At 36.7% G+C, this 15,456-nt stretch overlaps 1 protein-coding gene across 4 annotated transcripts in view; it reads left to right on the forward strand.

The window, feature by feature from the left end:
* Positions 1–1,269: 1,269 nt before the first annotated feature.
* Ccdc50 (coiled-coil domain containing 50) overlaps positions 1,270–15,456 on the forward strand; it is a 62,246-nt gene continuing 48,059 nt past the window's right edge. Inside the window, exon 1 of one of the 4 annotated variants that reach the window (XR_010051672.1) lies at positions 1,270–1,911. Coding sequence is in view for 2 of the 4 variants with exons in the window: in XM_013160213.3 (XP_013015667.1) it covers positions 1,863–1,911 (49 nt within the window). In the remaining 2 variants the exon portion in view is untranslated. The remainder of the gene's footprint in view (positions 1,912–15,456) is intronic. The other 3 variants (XR_010051673.1, XM_013160213.3, XM_013160214.3) reach the window with 3 other exon arrangements.

A 15,456-nucleotide genomic window follows, 5' to 3' on the forward strand; every position in this document is an offset into this window, starting at 1 on the left:
TAGATGTCAGCCTCCCAGGGCAAAACTTAGTAGAGAAATACAAACAATACATTTAGAGAAGAAAACAGAAAATACTGTTATAAATATGTTCTGTAACTACAGGATGTTAAAATATGCCTAGCTATCTGGACAATGAAAAGTCTTTAGAAACCTGACTTTTTAATACTATCTCCTTGTAACTTACTGAGTGTTCTATTTGCTTAGGAAAAGAATGGATAAACATTTTCTGTAAAGGGTCTCATAGCATTTTAGACTTCGGGTTTAAGAGGTAAAATTTAAATATGTCATATTCATATGAACATTTAAAGTCAAATCATTTTAAACATATAAAATACTCAATTCAAATTTAGCGGACTGGATTTGGAATGTGGGACATAGTTTGCCATCATCTAGTGTAGGAATTCTCCTAAAATTTTGCTCTCCTCAGGAGTGTATTTTTCAATGTCAATTTAAACTAAATCTGCCCTTTCTGGTCTTTCATACTGATACTGTGAGGTGTGAGCAACAGAAAATCAACTTTTACTTGCTTAAATGAAACTGAGAAGTTGAGAGAAAGGAATAGAATGTAGAATCCTGGATTCTATAGAAACCGAAGCTGCTCTGGGGATTATTTTGGTTTGCTACATTGTACACCCTCTGTGTCTCCCTTTCTTTTATCTTCGCTTGTCTTCAGTTTGGCTTCATTGTCTGCTAGGGAGGGCAGGCCTTTCCCATAGGAAACAGAACACTTAAGCGACCCTCTTTATGTATTCTGCTTGACCTGTCTAGGTCACACATCCATCCTCTGATGAATGTGGATGGGTGGGAAAGGCGTAATATTGGTGGTACTGTTGATTCTGCCATTATATAATTCAGGATTGGAACACATTTCTGAGAGGGGTAAAGAAGGTTTCCCCAAAATAGAAAGAGAAGTTGCCTCTGTTAAGAAAATAGAACGTTCTAATTATAGTTGAGCGTGTGCCATGCTGTAGCAGTGATAAGTCTGACACATCTTTATCACCTCCAGCACTTAGCATCAAACTTGGTAGACATTCATGTGTTTTTGATGAATGATTCAGTTCCCCCAGCTGGTGGCAGTGAACGCGCCCTTCTTTAAATTGGCCCGGGGTTTTAATCAACAGCTTTGCTGGCGCGTGTGTGCGGCATTGTTTATTTTTAACGCTCATTTATTATACCCCTTCTAATCCTGAGGGCAGGTAAAAAGAGTGCCGAGAGACAGGCGCTCAGTAAGCATCCTGTGGAAACCTTAAAACCCCAGCGAAACCACAAAATACCTACACCGCTGACCGGAACAATTATCCTCCGGTGACCCCTGTGGCCTTCCGGTCCAGTGCTCTGGGACACACAGCCCCTATCTCACGCCCCGGAGGTGGGAGGGAGGCCCGGCCCTAGGGAGGTTGTGCAGGCTGGGCCAAGCCCCGGGTGCTCCACGGAGTACAAAGGAGACCCCAGCAGGCGGCTGCGGGAGCAGAGCTGGGCTCGCTGCTACTAGCGACTGCGGTTACAGACCTGCCGCTCCGCTCCCCTCCCACCCCGCAATCTGCCCGCCCGTCCCCACCCTGGCCCTCCCGTTCGCCCGTCTGGCCGCCTTTCTGTCTCCTCTCTCCCTCCGTACTGAACTGCCCGGGTCCATTTCCGGGCTCCGGATATTTGGTATCGATCGGGGTCGGGGCGCGGAGCAAGCAGGTGGTTGCGGCGGGGCCTCTGGGCCACCGACCTGGTGCCCGGGGCTGTCTGCTGCCGCCTCCGTCGCCTGTGCTTTTCCTCTTTGCCCACGCGCAGTGCCTGTCAGCCTTCGGGCGTCGCTGCCTCTCAGCTCCGGGCCGGCTCCGAGCGGGCGGTGGCTGGGACCCCGGCCCAACATGGCCGAAGTCAGTATCGACCAGTCCAAGCTGCCCGGCGTGAAGGAAGGTAGGGGCTGGGCCGGGCCGGGGCGCGCTCGGTCCACTCTCCCTGCGCGGGCGCCAGGCTTTCGGGCCCCGAGCCCTCGCGCGGAACACGCCTGGGCTCGGCCGGGCCTGGCGTTGGCGGGGACCCGGGACAGGCGGGTCGCCCGCGTTCTGAGCCTGGCTTCTAATCGGGGTTGGGGGAGCACAGGGCCCCCTCGGCAAGTGCTTGTGCAGATGTTTTTGTGAATGACAAAGCCCTGAGTGAACGCTGGAGAGCTGGGTCAATTGATTTGTTCTTAATTGTCGGACCTCAGCTTAGCTGACCGAAAGGCTGTTGGGAATGGGGAGGGGTTGACATTTGGTTCCTTATGGAGTCTTTGTTTTGAAACATGACTCTGCCTCGTTCTCTTTCTACTCTACCCAGTCCTGCGTTTGGCTGGCTCTCTTTCACCACCTTCCTTAAGGTTTAAAAGTTTAAGCTTGGCATTGCCTTGAGGGACGGACAGGAAGGAAGTCACTATGGGTGTTTTCTTACAAAAAAGGACCGCGGGCAAAGAGAGCAGAGGCCTAGGAAATTTTTATTTATTTTTCCTTGTGTCTGGCTATATATATTAAAGTCCAGAAAAAACCAAGATTGGGAAATGCTGGCTAAGTGACTTAACTGCAGGTAGCCTTTTGATAATCACTTTCTTCATCTTCATCAGATGTCCTACGACCCAGCTTTTTTGTTATTAACTTGGTGCTGGATCCCTTAATCTTTACTTACCTGTGGTGCTAGGAAACGTTGAAGCTCTGGAGTGCTGTTGCAAGCCCAGAAGTTGCAAGGGTTTGCAGAGACTACCTTTGTCGCTGATGTCATGTGTTTCATGTGAATGCTGTGGCCTGAGATGTCTGGGGAATGTCAAACTGGCAATAAGAATTGTGGAACTTTGCATTTCGTTGGCAGTTTGATCTGACTCAGATGGTGTTGCTCAGGCTAACCCAAAAATCTCAAGAAATCTAACTTGTTTGGCTTCATTCCTTCCCAAAGTTTGAAACAGTAGGAGATTAGTGACCCCGGTAGTCACCGATTTTATGTAGAAGTTTTAATAGGGCTCAGTCTGCCCTGTTGCTCCACAGAGGTATTCTAACACCATGAGGCCTAAGATCTTACTTTGTATTAGCATTTTTCCACCTTTCCTGCTCTAACTTGGCCATAGGGAATCTGGAATTCACAGGTTTATCTTTCTTTTCACTTTAAGAAGCCTGAGTAATAGAAAAGGTAGATCAATACTTTGAAAATCATATCTCTAGAGACTGTCTGGTTGTGCCTTGCTTTTGGATATATGTCTTGTGCTTGTTTATTGGTGGTTTCTCTTAAAAAAAAAAAAAAAGCGACCTTAGGTAGCGCTTCCTCAGGGTGAGTGATGAGTCGAATGATAAATTGTAGTGCAAACCAAACTAGTCATGTAAAGTATTAACCACGTATATAGTGCTGTGATACTTATCTAGCCGCTTATCCTTGTCATGTATATGTTTATATTATCTTTAGATCTTCTTATTTCTTACCAAGATAAGAATGTTTTATGCTGGAATACATTTTTTTCAAGGAATTCTATAAATACTTTCCATCTAAAAATGCTCATCAGCTCTTTCACATAATATGGTGTTGGGCAGTCCCTTTTCTATAATGCAGTAAGGTGATGGGGCAGTGTGAGGTGGTTATTTCATGTTTGTTAAGTTAGAATTTAATGTTTGTTGATCCTGAAAGAGGTCAGAAATTACTGTGATCATCGTTTTTGGGAGCTTCTGACTTTCAGATTCTAAGATCATGAAAGAAAAATGGTGTATTATGATAGGAACATCTTGATGTTTTTGATCTGGGAAATAAATCATCTCTCTAATATAACTCTTAATTATGGTCCAGTTACTTCCAAACAGTATCATTACCCTAATTAAAGAATAAAACTGGTGCCCACGGTACAGTAAAACATGCACAAACATTGAGACTTTTGTAGTAGTGATACTCCAATCCTATTTGTGGAGATTTAGTTGTAATTTGTTTAATATTCTGGCTCTGGATTTTGAACTCTGTTTTTTTTAATCTGCCACCATTTATTTAGTGAATTGAAACCTTTTGTAGGTTTATATACTATTGCACTTAGTACTATGGGGTAAATTCCAATAGCAACTGAGAACAATAACATAGTGCGTGTGTGCCTCTTCCAAGGGCCGTTTCTTTAGGAGGGATAGATACCCTGTGGTATCTCTAGCAGCTGACACCAGGGTAATGGAGTATTTGAAAATCTTCTCTGTTAGATTAAAATTGAGTGCTTGTCTCCCTAGTTTTTAAGGAGGTCAACAATCTTATCCTTTTTTTTAAACAGGCACACATGCACACAACTATGGTAGTACTTATATCTTGGTTTATCTCATTGAAAACTGTGAGACACACATTTGAATCCATATATAGGTGAAAAGAAGTGAGTCAACCAAAGGGCAACAAGGATACTAAACCATTTACAACTTCTGCGTACTTTTTGCAGTGGAAAATATTATTGTTAATATTGAGGAATAATCTTTATTTTGTCTGAATCATTTGAGGTTCTATGAAACAGGATTTGAAATAAATAGGTAACTTTTTAAATTGTTGGGTCTATAACTGAAAAGCAAAATATCATCAAATTTTAGATTTCTGACAATATTCTGAAAGTTTCTTACTTTAGCATTCAGAGCTGAAAATGTACTTTTTCTAAAAATCAAGATGTTTAATCAGTTGATGAAGTTAGATAATTTTTGGCAACTTTAGATTCTTCAGTGAATTTTTTTTTTTAATGAAGCATCAGTCATCCTTTTCATTTGACTTTATATCCTTTATGTAACCAGCCAACGTGAGTAAATATATGAATGTGAGAATGAATGAATGTAGTATTAGGTATTCTCTGCTGGTTTAGAAATCTGATATCTAGCATAATTATTTCATACTCATTTTCAGAGTCATACAAGCTCTTAAAGAGCAGAGATAATGCCTTTAGCCGTGTCTCACATGTCATTAATGCCAGTATTAAATTTATAAAGATGAGTGTTTTTCTGATGCATTTTTTATTAGATATGCCTTAATGAATAGAACTCATCCAACATATGTATGTACAGGATATAAAAATTTTAAAAGTAATTCCTATCTCTTCTGAGTTGGAAGTGATCACTGTTACAATACACTAAAGGAGTTAATTTATGTTAATTTTTTAAACTGCAAAACCATTTCTCACAATTTGGGCGTTGGAAGGAATCTGGATACAGATTTTTAAAATAATAACAACCATCCGCTGTGTGCCACATGTGTAGTTCTGTAATAAAAATGTCCTGCGTGTATGGAAACACAGTATGGCTTGGAATACATGGAGTTATTGTGAAGAATTCTTTTAACTTTAAATTCATATGTATACAAAAAATGCTTCTTAAGAGAAAAAAAAATAAGTTTATTGCTATATGCAGGTGTGAGATCCTTTCTTGAATGAATAAAGATATTTTTTTCAAATGGACATAAATATTAATTGTAAAAAAATTTTTTTACTAACATATTGAAAGGACAGTTTTCATGTAGCAGACTGCAGTATATAGAATTACTAATGGATATTTTAAAAAGGGAGCTCAGTAGAAAGGATAAAAAATCTTATTTATCCAGGCTATCCTACTCATTTTCCAAATGAATATCTGTGGGCCACACAGGGGAAGTGAGTTGTACTGAACTACTGAGGTTAGGTGGATGGGTGGTGACACTTAGGGGCCAGGATTACAACAATTTAGGACTAAGAGTGTGCAGGTTAGTTGTCCCTCTTCCGTCTCTCCCTGTCTTCTTCTTTCCTTTTGTCTATCCTAGTTTAGTTTAGTTTAGTTTTTTGGTACCAGGCATTGAACTCAGGACCTTGTGCTTGGCCCTCCTCCTTTTTAAAACTGTTCTGTGGATATATAAGTCTAAGTGTTTCATTTAATGCCACCATATATTTAATAGAATGAGTAGACTACTTCAGAGATTTTCCTGAGATTTAGTTATTAGATGTTTTACAGGGAAGCTAATGAGTTATTATTTTAATCAATTTTTTTGAGCTTTTGATTCAGCAAATAAATTTCTTGATGAACTATGAAAAGTCATATTCCTGTGTTAGTAATTTTCTGCTTGAATAATCACACACACATACACACAACAATGCATGTCTTTTCTAGTGTACTCAAGTGTATTGAAGGGGCTGGTGTGTAAGTGTTTGAACTTTTCACAGTGGAACTTTCTATGGAAATAATCTCAGTCATTGGCCATGGTCTTTGCTCACTTAGGGACCTAAGAGTTATTGAGATAAATGTTTGCCTCAGTGATAAAAGGCAGTTTAAGAGATAGTCATTGGAAGTGATTTAAGATTTATGTTTCTAACTGATGACCTACTTAAAGGTGTCTGTGCTTCAAAATAAAAATTAGGGTACCCTAGATGTTGGATATGACCTACAAAGGATAATTAGTTTTTATTTGTAGGAGGATTTTGGAGATTATTTAGATGTTTGAATCTATAGTGTTCTATACGTTTGAATTTTGAAAGCCATGCAAAAGAGTTGTCAAGTACTACCTTTAACAGGATATAAAACAGGATATAACAAACAAAATGAAAACTATTTCTTTTGCCATTTGTTTTATGTGAAAACTTCTAAAGTTCTTTCTCACCACTGTCAGCCACAAATTAATTTCATGCTCCTATAATTTTGCCCTGTCAAAAATATTACATAGGATCCAGTAGAAAGTAGCTTCTGAGTGGTTTTCTTTTTCCTTTTTCTTTTAAGGTAATATATATGGTACAATTCATGTATCTGTGTATTTGTTCCTTCCATTGCTCAGTAGTATTCCATTATATAGTCGTACTTCAGCTTATTCAATGATTAAAAGAATATTATAGTTGTTTTCTGTTTTGTGGATTTTAGAACTGGAATATTTTCATTTAGATTATAAAACTCTAAACATTTACATATAGTGGTGTGTGTACACATAAAAGTTTTCGTTTGGCTAAGCACATATAGTGGCATGTGGCAAATACATGTTAACATTACTAAGCTTTTCAGAGTACCATTTTGCTTGCTCTGGATCTTTGGTGGCACTAGATAATGTCCACCCCTCCCCCATTTTAATAGGTATATAAAAGCATTTTATTGTGACTTTAATTATCATTCCCAAATGACCAACTGATAATGAACTGTTTTTCTTGTATTTAGTTTTAGTGTGTATTCTAAACTTAAACTTTTGCCAAATTTTTAAATTTTTTTTTTATTTTAAAGAGATTAAGACAAAAGAGTACATAACAAAGCAGACCAAAACAGAACAATGTAAGCAACACAGTATTTTACCACAAGACAACCTGTAATTAACAGTAACTACCGTAATGTCTCTTTCTTTGAAATAGTTGATCATAACTTCATATACAATAGTATCAAACATAACAAAATAGTATGAAACCATTCAAGAGAATTAAAGTATTACAGGGCATTCAGAACCAAATAACAGAAAATGAACAATGGCTACTATATTATTTCATTTTCCATAGAAATTTTGTTTATACTATCACACATAATAAAATCCAGTAAGATAACAACATGATAGAACCACTGAAAACAGAAGGACAAAAGCATGGTAGAACTTCAGAGTCAGATGATATTAAATCAGCAGTGACTATTATAATGTCTTGTTTTCTTCAGAATAGCTGTTCACAGATAATAAAATCAAACAAACCAGGATAAAACCATTCCAACTAATGAGTGAAAACATTATAAGGCTTCAAAGCAATGTAATGGGGAATCATGATTACCATAAACTCTTATGTATTCTTACCATTTTTTATACTAGGGAGACTATACGGTATTTATACATGAGAATTTGATTTATTTCACTTATGAGTATAGTCTCAAGTTGCGTCCATTTATTTATTAATATCTCAATGTGATTATTTTTTATAGCTGAGTAGTACTCCGTTGTGTAAAAATATCACAACTTTTTTATCCATTGTTCAGTTGATGGGCACTTAGGTTGTTTCCAAGATCTGGCTATTACAAATTGTGCTGCTATAAACATGGGTGCACATATATCATTGTGGTATGGTATTTTCAGTTCTTCTGGGAATATGCCTAGAAGTGGAATAGCTGGGTTGGATTGGACTTCCAATTCTAGCTTTTTAAGGAATCTCCACACTGACCTCCACAATGGTTGCACCACTCTACACTCCCACCAACAGTGCAGAAGAGTTCCCTTTTCCCCACAGCCTCTCCAGCATTTGTTGGTAGTTTTCTTGATCCTGGCCATTCTTTTTGGAGTGAGATGGAGTCTCCGTGTTTTAATTTTCATTTCTCTAATGACTAATGATAACATTTTTTGATAGTTACACTATTTTATTATTATTTAGCTTCAAGAGTTCTTTATATATTCTGCTTATAAATCTTAACCAAATATATGGGCTAACCTTATCAGTGATTTTCAAGTCTTGGTTCAACATCAGAACAATATGGGGAGCTTATTAGAAACCCATTCTTAACCGTACTGGATGTTAACTGACTCTCCTTGAGATAGTCCCAGATACTGCAGTTTTTATATACAGATTTTATCTGGAGTGGGCCTTTGTAAAGTGCAAACTGAGAATACTATTGCTGCCCCATTTGAGACCATTCCCTACACTAATTTCTGGCTTTTGCTATGACGGCTCATTTATCTGATAATATTAAAGAATGAGTAGTACTTGTCCACAGTAACAAATTTGTTATAGAGACTTAAAAAATCCTTGTGCCTTTCGCCTCAGTGGGTAAATTGAAATGGTTTTTGGATTTTTTAATTGTTAAAAAAAAAGTTTTTTTCAGATACAACATGAAATTTGAATTTCACTGTCTGTACTTAAAGGTTTATTGGGACACCACCATGCTCACTCATAAATGTATTATCTGTGGCTCTATACGGAGGCAGAGAGGAGTTTCAGTGGCAGAGGCCACATGACTTGCAAAGCTTAAAATGTTTACTGTTAGGTATTTTACAAAGGGGAAAAAAGGTGCTTTTTAAAACATTTTCAACAAAACTTTCCAAAAATTTTCTTTTTTTCTTGATATTCCAGTTAGCAGTATGAACACCAGTTATTATAACTTTGCTTTAATCTAGAAATGCCCTTGTGGACAGTTTTGATTGAACTCATATTACAATATATTTAATTTCTGTAGTGAATTTTAAAAATACACAGATACCTTTTTTCTTAATACATTCCTTTTAAATTTCTGGGGGCTTGATAAATGAATCAAAGTACAAATACTATGTAAAATAAAAAGGTACATATGCCTGCTTTCATTATAGGTCTGTGGAAACTTTTATCAGAAAAGTATTGCACAAAGTATTGCATTCAGCAGATGCAATCTCTTTATTTATTTATTTTTTTTTTGGCTAGTGATAGAACTCAGGGCGTTCTAGGCAAGTACTCTACCACTGAGTCATAACAGATCCAACTTTTAAAAATAAGTTTTCCTTTTTTATTTTTTGCTTATTAATAATTGGCTGTGTTCAAAATTTAGTATGAATATTTACATAAATGCATATCACTTCTTCCTAGAAACATGTATTTGATTTACCACTAAACGTTTAGGGCTTTGTATCTTGTGAACATTTTCAGTTCTGATACTGTTCCACAGTGACCAAATACCAAGGTAGTCTCCACTGGACTTTTTTTGCCTTTTGTTTTTCTAATGAGTCATAAAGGCTGAGTAAATTTCCATTAACTGAAATCTGGGACTTTTAAGTATACATAGTAAAATTGTGAATGACTTAGTTGCTCCCTCCTCACTGCCACCCTTTCAACAACAGAATTTGTTTGTTGACTATAAAGGAGCCTGTGAATTACTTTAAATATTATAATCACTAATTTTTGAGTACTAGGTAATTTGAAGTGGAGAAAGGGAAAAAAGGAACTCAATTAAGATCCTCTTTCTTCCCATCTGGGTATCTTCTTGGCTTTAACAGCTGGGCCAGTCAGTGCTCTTTAGAAAGGGTTGATCAGTCTCTGTCTCCATTTACAATCACTTTCTGGCTTTGCCTGCAAAATGTTTTCTGTTCCTTCCATGGAATTATAAATTGGCTTGTCCGTTTTTATTGTTTTCTCAGATTTCTGTGGTCAGTCCTCATTATTTTAAATTAGGCTCAGCAGATCCAGTCAGTTTTTCTTTTCTGTTGAGTTTGTATTTTTTCCATTAAAGTTCCATAGACCTGATTTTTGAAGTTCATTAACTAGACATTGTTGAAATGCCAAACGAAGTTGGACATGGTGATTCAGTGTGACCTTTTTACAACTATGTGAAGCTTTCATTGGCTCTTAAAACTTGAAAGTAATTTTCTCCCAGGGACTACCTTGAAGTTTTTGGTTTTTATCTCTTTAACTGATTATCAAATGAAACATAAAATGTACTGTGTAGAATCTTTGGAATTTCACTATTCATGTTAATTATAAAGTTTATAAAACTCTACTTAGCTTTCTTTCTGTTCTTAATGCATGGATTTCCTTACCTATTTGCCAGAAAGTATAAAGAACAGATGTTGAACTGATATGTCATGAATTCAGCTTGAAATATTTACTTCCTTAAGCAATATTTTTCATTTTCTTTTTCTGTTTTACATTTGTTTGTTTGTTTTTTGTTCTTTTGAGACAAGGTCTGACTATGTAGTGCTGGCTGGCCTTGTACTCATTCATATAGCCCAGGTTGGTCTAGAACTCACAGCAGTCCTTCTGCCTCAGCCTCCCGGGTATTGGGATTTGTCAGGCCTGTGCCACCATGCCTGGCTCTCATTTTCTGTATTGATCTAGTACTTGCAAGGCAAGTCTAGTGTAGTTGGCTGAACCCAATATTTCTTAGGTTACTTAGATGTATAGAATACTCCAGAGAACTTGTCAGAATATGTGACATATGTACTCAGTGTGCAGACCAACCTGATATAAATGAACTAAACATAACAGAGTAAGAGCTGTGATTATTTGCATGAATTCTTGAGGGTTGGAGTAGGGGACTAGTAATAATCCTTACGTAATTTTTGTATATGAGTTGCCTAATCTTGCAGATTTCTATTTTTCGATTAATGTTAAGATTTATTCAGGGTCCACACCCATATAGTCTCTGTTGGAAGGAATAATCTTATTTGTTTAAGCTTTAATTTTAATTACATAAAGCCCTGGTAGCAATGCAGTAAATTGATGTGTCGGCTTTGTTGTTCTTACTGAAGGGTCCAGTTTGTTTCGTAGGTGGCCCTGAATTCACTTCTGAATTTTATGTACAATATTTCTCCTTTAGACTTATTTTTTTAATAAATGGAATAAGTTCTTACAAAATTCATAAACAGGCCGAATGTAAGATGTATTTTTATAACCATTGACTGTCACGGAATCTAACCATGAAAAATCTGAAATTGAGTTGAAAACTACAATAGTATACATATTGCAAGTTTGGTGTGGTTTATGATGAAAAGACAATGGAAGGCAGCAAAGGAAGTCCTAGAGTTTTTGCTTTGGGGATGAATATGTTTAATTTTTATTTACTTTAGTAAACAAGTAAAGTATGCTTTTGTTTAGCTTCATATCATATATAAGAAGTTAACACTGCTTTAAAAATATGCAGTACTGTAAAAACAAATTTATAAGCATTTACATAATGTTGTAGTCAGGAGTTTTGAGGAGAACAATTAGCATCAGGACATGGAGTTTATAAAATTGTTTTATGGTGGGCACCCAGAGTTAACACAAGAAATTGCAGGAAATCTATCTACAACACTAAAGACATAGAATATTTAGCCAAGGACCTGGATCCCACAGCAATGATCCACATGAGTCCAGATGAAGACCCAGAGCTCATGACAATGCTTCCCACGAATCTAACTGGAGATCTAGAGCCCACGAGAAAGATTCACACTAGTCTATTTTATGGATCTGTGCTGGGAAAGCCCAAAGGTCAGCCAGTGGGGTAAAGGAACTGTGCTGATAGGTTGAGGGTTCTGTGCTGGAGCCGAGAAGTCACGCTCATAGTAAAGACCAGGTCTGTCCTGAAAAGCACCATAGCCATCCTTAGCGACACGGAGGCCCTGAGCTCCTCCAATGATAAACACAGTCGAGTACATGCCAGGAAGCCAGAGTGACGAGTTCATCCTGGAGACCAAGCGGCACACGTATTCCTCTCTGGAGCCAGTAAGCAATGCTTGATGTGAGAACCAGAGCTTCTCCAGGAGAACCAGTGGCTCACACAGCAACATGTAGGAGAACCCACAATGCCTCAACGCTTCAGCACATCTCAACGCACACCACTTCGCCTTCTCCACATCTGTATTTATATGCTGGCATCCTTCCTCAGGTGGAACATCTACACTCAGCACCATGGTGATTTAATTTTGCTGGTATTAAGTGGACCACCAGTTTTTAATCCATAACATATATATAATCAACTCAAATATATGTGTGTGTGTATGTGTGTATATATATATATATATTTTTTTTTTAATTCATGTAAATAATTCATGTAAATAACTCTTACCTCTTAGGCAGTGGATCTCTACAGTAGAAAGGTACTGTGTTTGGAAATGGAAGGTTTGTGTTATTTTTCACCAATGCAAGCTGTCCCTGATTTTCTTTCCCTTTCTCTATGGGATTATGGCTAAAATATGTATGCTGTAGAGTATGCTGCAGCCAGTTTCAGTAGCATGACATAGAAAAACCCAGGACATTTTACAATTTACTGGTGGTTAGCACTGCTGTAGAAATCTATAAAAGGTGTTTGTCATTTTGTTTGCTAGAAATAGTGAAAGCAGCAACAAAGAAGAAAGCAGTATTTGATGCACATCAGTTATCGTTTGTGCATCAGCTTCCCTTCTGCTGCAGTTGTCACATTTGTAGATGTTGTGTTTTTATCTAGAAACAAATACATAGCACTTACACAGTACTATGCAGTCTTCTAAATTGGGAGTTTTTAAAAGACAGTTTCAGTAGTCTCTACCTGGTCTCCAGACAAGGGGTTCTGATTTTGGAAAGCTACTTGTCAGAGCTCACTTGAAAGGTGTTGATAGAGCCAGTTCTAAAATTCTGACGTGTTTCAACTTAGAAGAGGGGTTTTTACACTTCAGTTTGTATCCTGTATGACACAGTAAAGTCATATTTCTTTAAATTGGGTAAGAAATATCTACATTTCCTATAGTACAGGTGCCAACATATCAAAATATTATGTAGATTTAACAAATACATTATTCTAGAGCAACTCAAAAGTATAAAAACTAGGTAAAACCATCTAGTCATATATGTATATATATATATTTTAATCTACACATCAACACGTTGGTTAGATTGGCTGTACTTCTCTGTGTACCATTTCATTCTCATACCATTATGGATTATGATCATTTCATAATTACAAAATTTTCACATTGAATTCTAGTTTGCTTTCTAATCATGGGCATTGAACTGATAAAAGTTTGTTGTGGTAGAGTTGATTAAATGTTCTAGACAGTCTGATTTCCCCTTAAACTGAGGTTCACAGTGTCCATAGGAAATATATTCTCACTCCGTTAAACCTAGGACATTAAAATTATAGAAATATAGTAAACTGTCCCTTGCCAGAAAAAGGTAGATTATTGATCATTGACTTAGTGGGACATGACTAGAAGAAATACTCAATAGAATATAACCAATTATAGAAACTTACTAACTTTGACATTGTAAGAGTAGTAGACTTCATTTATTGAGCTTCTTGTTACTGGGTGGGACTTACTTTCTTTGGCCTTTCATATAATTTATCTAAATTAGTCTTCAACTTTTATCTTTATCTTTAAAATTTATTTTTAACTGATACAGAAATCATAAAAATTGTACATATTTATGGGGTACCATGTCATGTGTTTATACATATGCACATTACATAATGTTTAAATAAGGTCAATATTTATCATTTAATTATGGTAAAAAATATTTAAAATTTCTTGTAGTTTTTTTGAATTACGTCATGCATCATTGTTGTAGTTTTCTAGGTGTCCATCTCTTCTTATTCCTAACTATAGCTTAGTACCCGTTGGTCAGCCTCTCTCTATCCTTCCCCCTCCCATTTACCTTTATTGTACAGATGAGAAACCTGAGTCTAAAAAAGATTAAATAATTTTCTGAAAGTCTTTTGGCTTATAAGTACGCAGTATATGAATCCTGGTGAGCTCCAAAATTCATATTTTTTTCTGAAATAATTCTTAAACAATAAACAATATCTGTAATAGATTGCCACTGTGTATAAATTAAACAGATTATAACAGCATGCTTGCTGGAATTTATCACTGTGATTTTTGCTTTTCCTGACTCATAGTATAACTATGTTTAATAGCCTTTGTTGGCTGAATAGGGGAAAAATAAAGTTCACATGTAATGTAAGTACTTATAAGATGTACATAGATTTCTCGATCAAAGAAGTTAATCAATCAATATGATGAATTTATATAAACAGCCAAAGGGTTTGATGGTATTCCTTCATAAAATCTATGTGCAAGTCTCAGTTGTCCTTATAGAAACTTATCAGTGAACTTTGAAACACAGGCCAGCTGCTGCTTTAAGTTTATTATGTTACTGCTCCATGAATCTATACAGACTATAATTCATAGAGGAGGGAATTGGAATGTTAGCCTACTTATATGATAATTAGGAAGATAAACCACGTGATGATTTGTGGATGCTGTTCCTTAGGTTAGTATAAATCTGAGCTAAGTCTAGGAATGAATCTATGATTTTGCCAAGATATTTTTTAGACAAACACATTTCTAGTCAGTGAATACAACCAATTACTGAATATATGATGACATATCAGGGTAGAATTTCGACAGCTCACAGTTTAGTTATATGTTTTCTCTGGGTAATTTTTGACTTACACAATCCAATCTGAAAAATGTGTGTGTTCTGTCTGACGGTTACCAGAATGGAATTGTAAGAGGTGCAGCTTTCTTTATGGGAGCAGCACTCTCAGAACATTTCCCTTTGCCTATATATCTAATGATTCCTATAATAAAGTCACGGTGGAATTTGAGTACTGCTGTTGTTTGAAATTGAAATGAACTTAACTAATCTTAGTAGGAAAGAAAATGCTGGCCAAAGAAGTTCGAAGTGGAAATATCTCAAGGATAAATAGAATTTGACCTAGCCAGTACTTAAGGAAATGTTCTTGTCATATGAAGCCAATAAGCCAAAATGGTTTTTCTTCCATGGTATAAACTTGTTCTTAAGTTGGATTAGACGTGATCTTTTGGGTTTTCATGGGCATTACTGGGTTTATTCTACAGAGGTTTAAGGGGATGGGTGGCTTAGCTAAAGGCTTACGTAAATGCCAGGAAAATTGTCATTCAGTAGTGAAACAACAGAAGATTGGAGTTTCTTTAGGGCTAAGTGGAGTCAAATAGAATAAATAAATTATAGGTAGTGAATAAATTATTAGTAAATATTCTTAGAGAAAAATTGCTTTGAAGAAAATTCTGCCATCAGAATTTTTGAGGAAACACTGTATCAATTATTTGTTTTCTACGTGGAAG

This window comes from Cavia porcellus, unplaced genomic scaffold, assembly GCF_034190915.1.
Source record: "Cavia porcellus strain 051 isolate PalLab524CR breed Dunkin Hartley unplaced genomic scaffold, mCavPor4.1 scaffold_14, whole genome shotgun sequence".
NCBI lineage: Eukaryota > Metazoa > Chordata > Mammalia > Rodentia > Caviidae > Cavia > Cavia porcellus.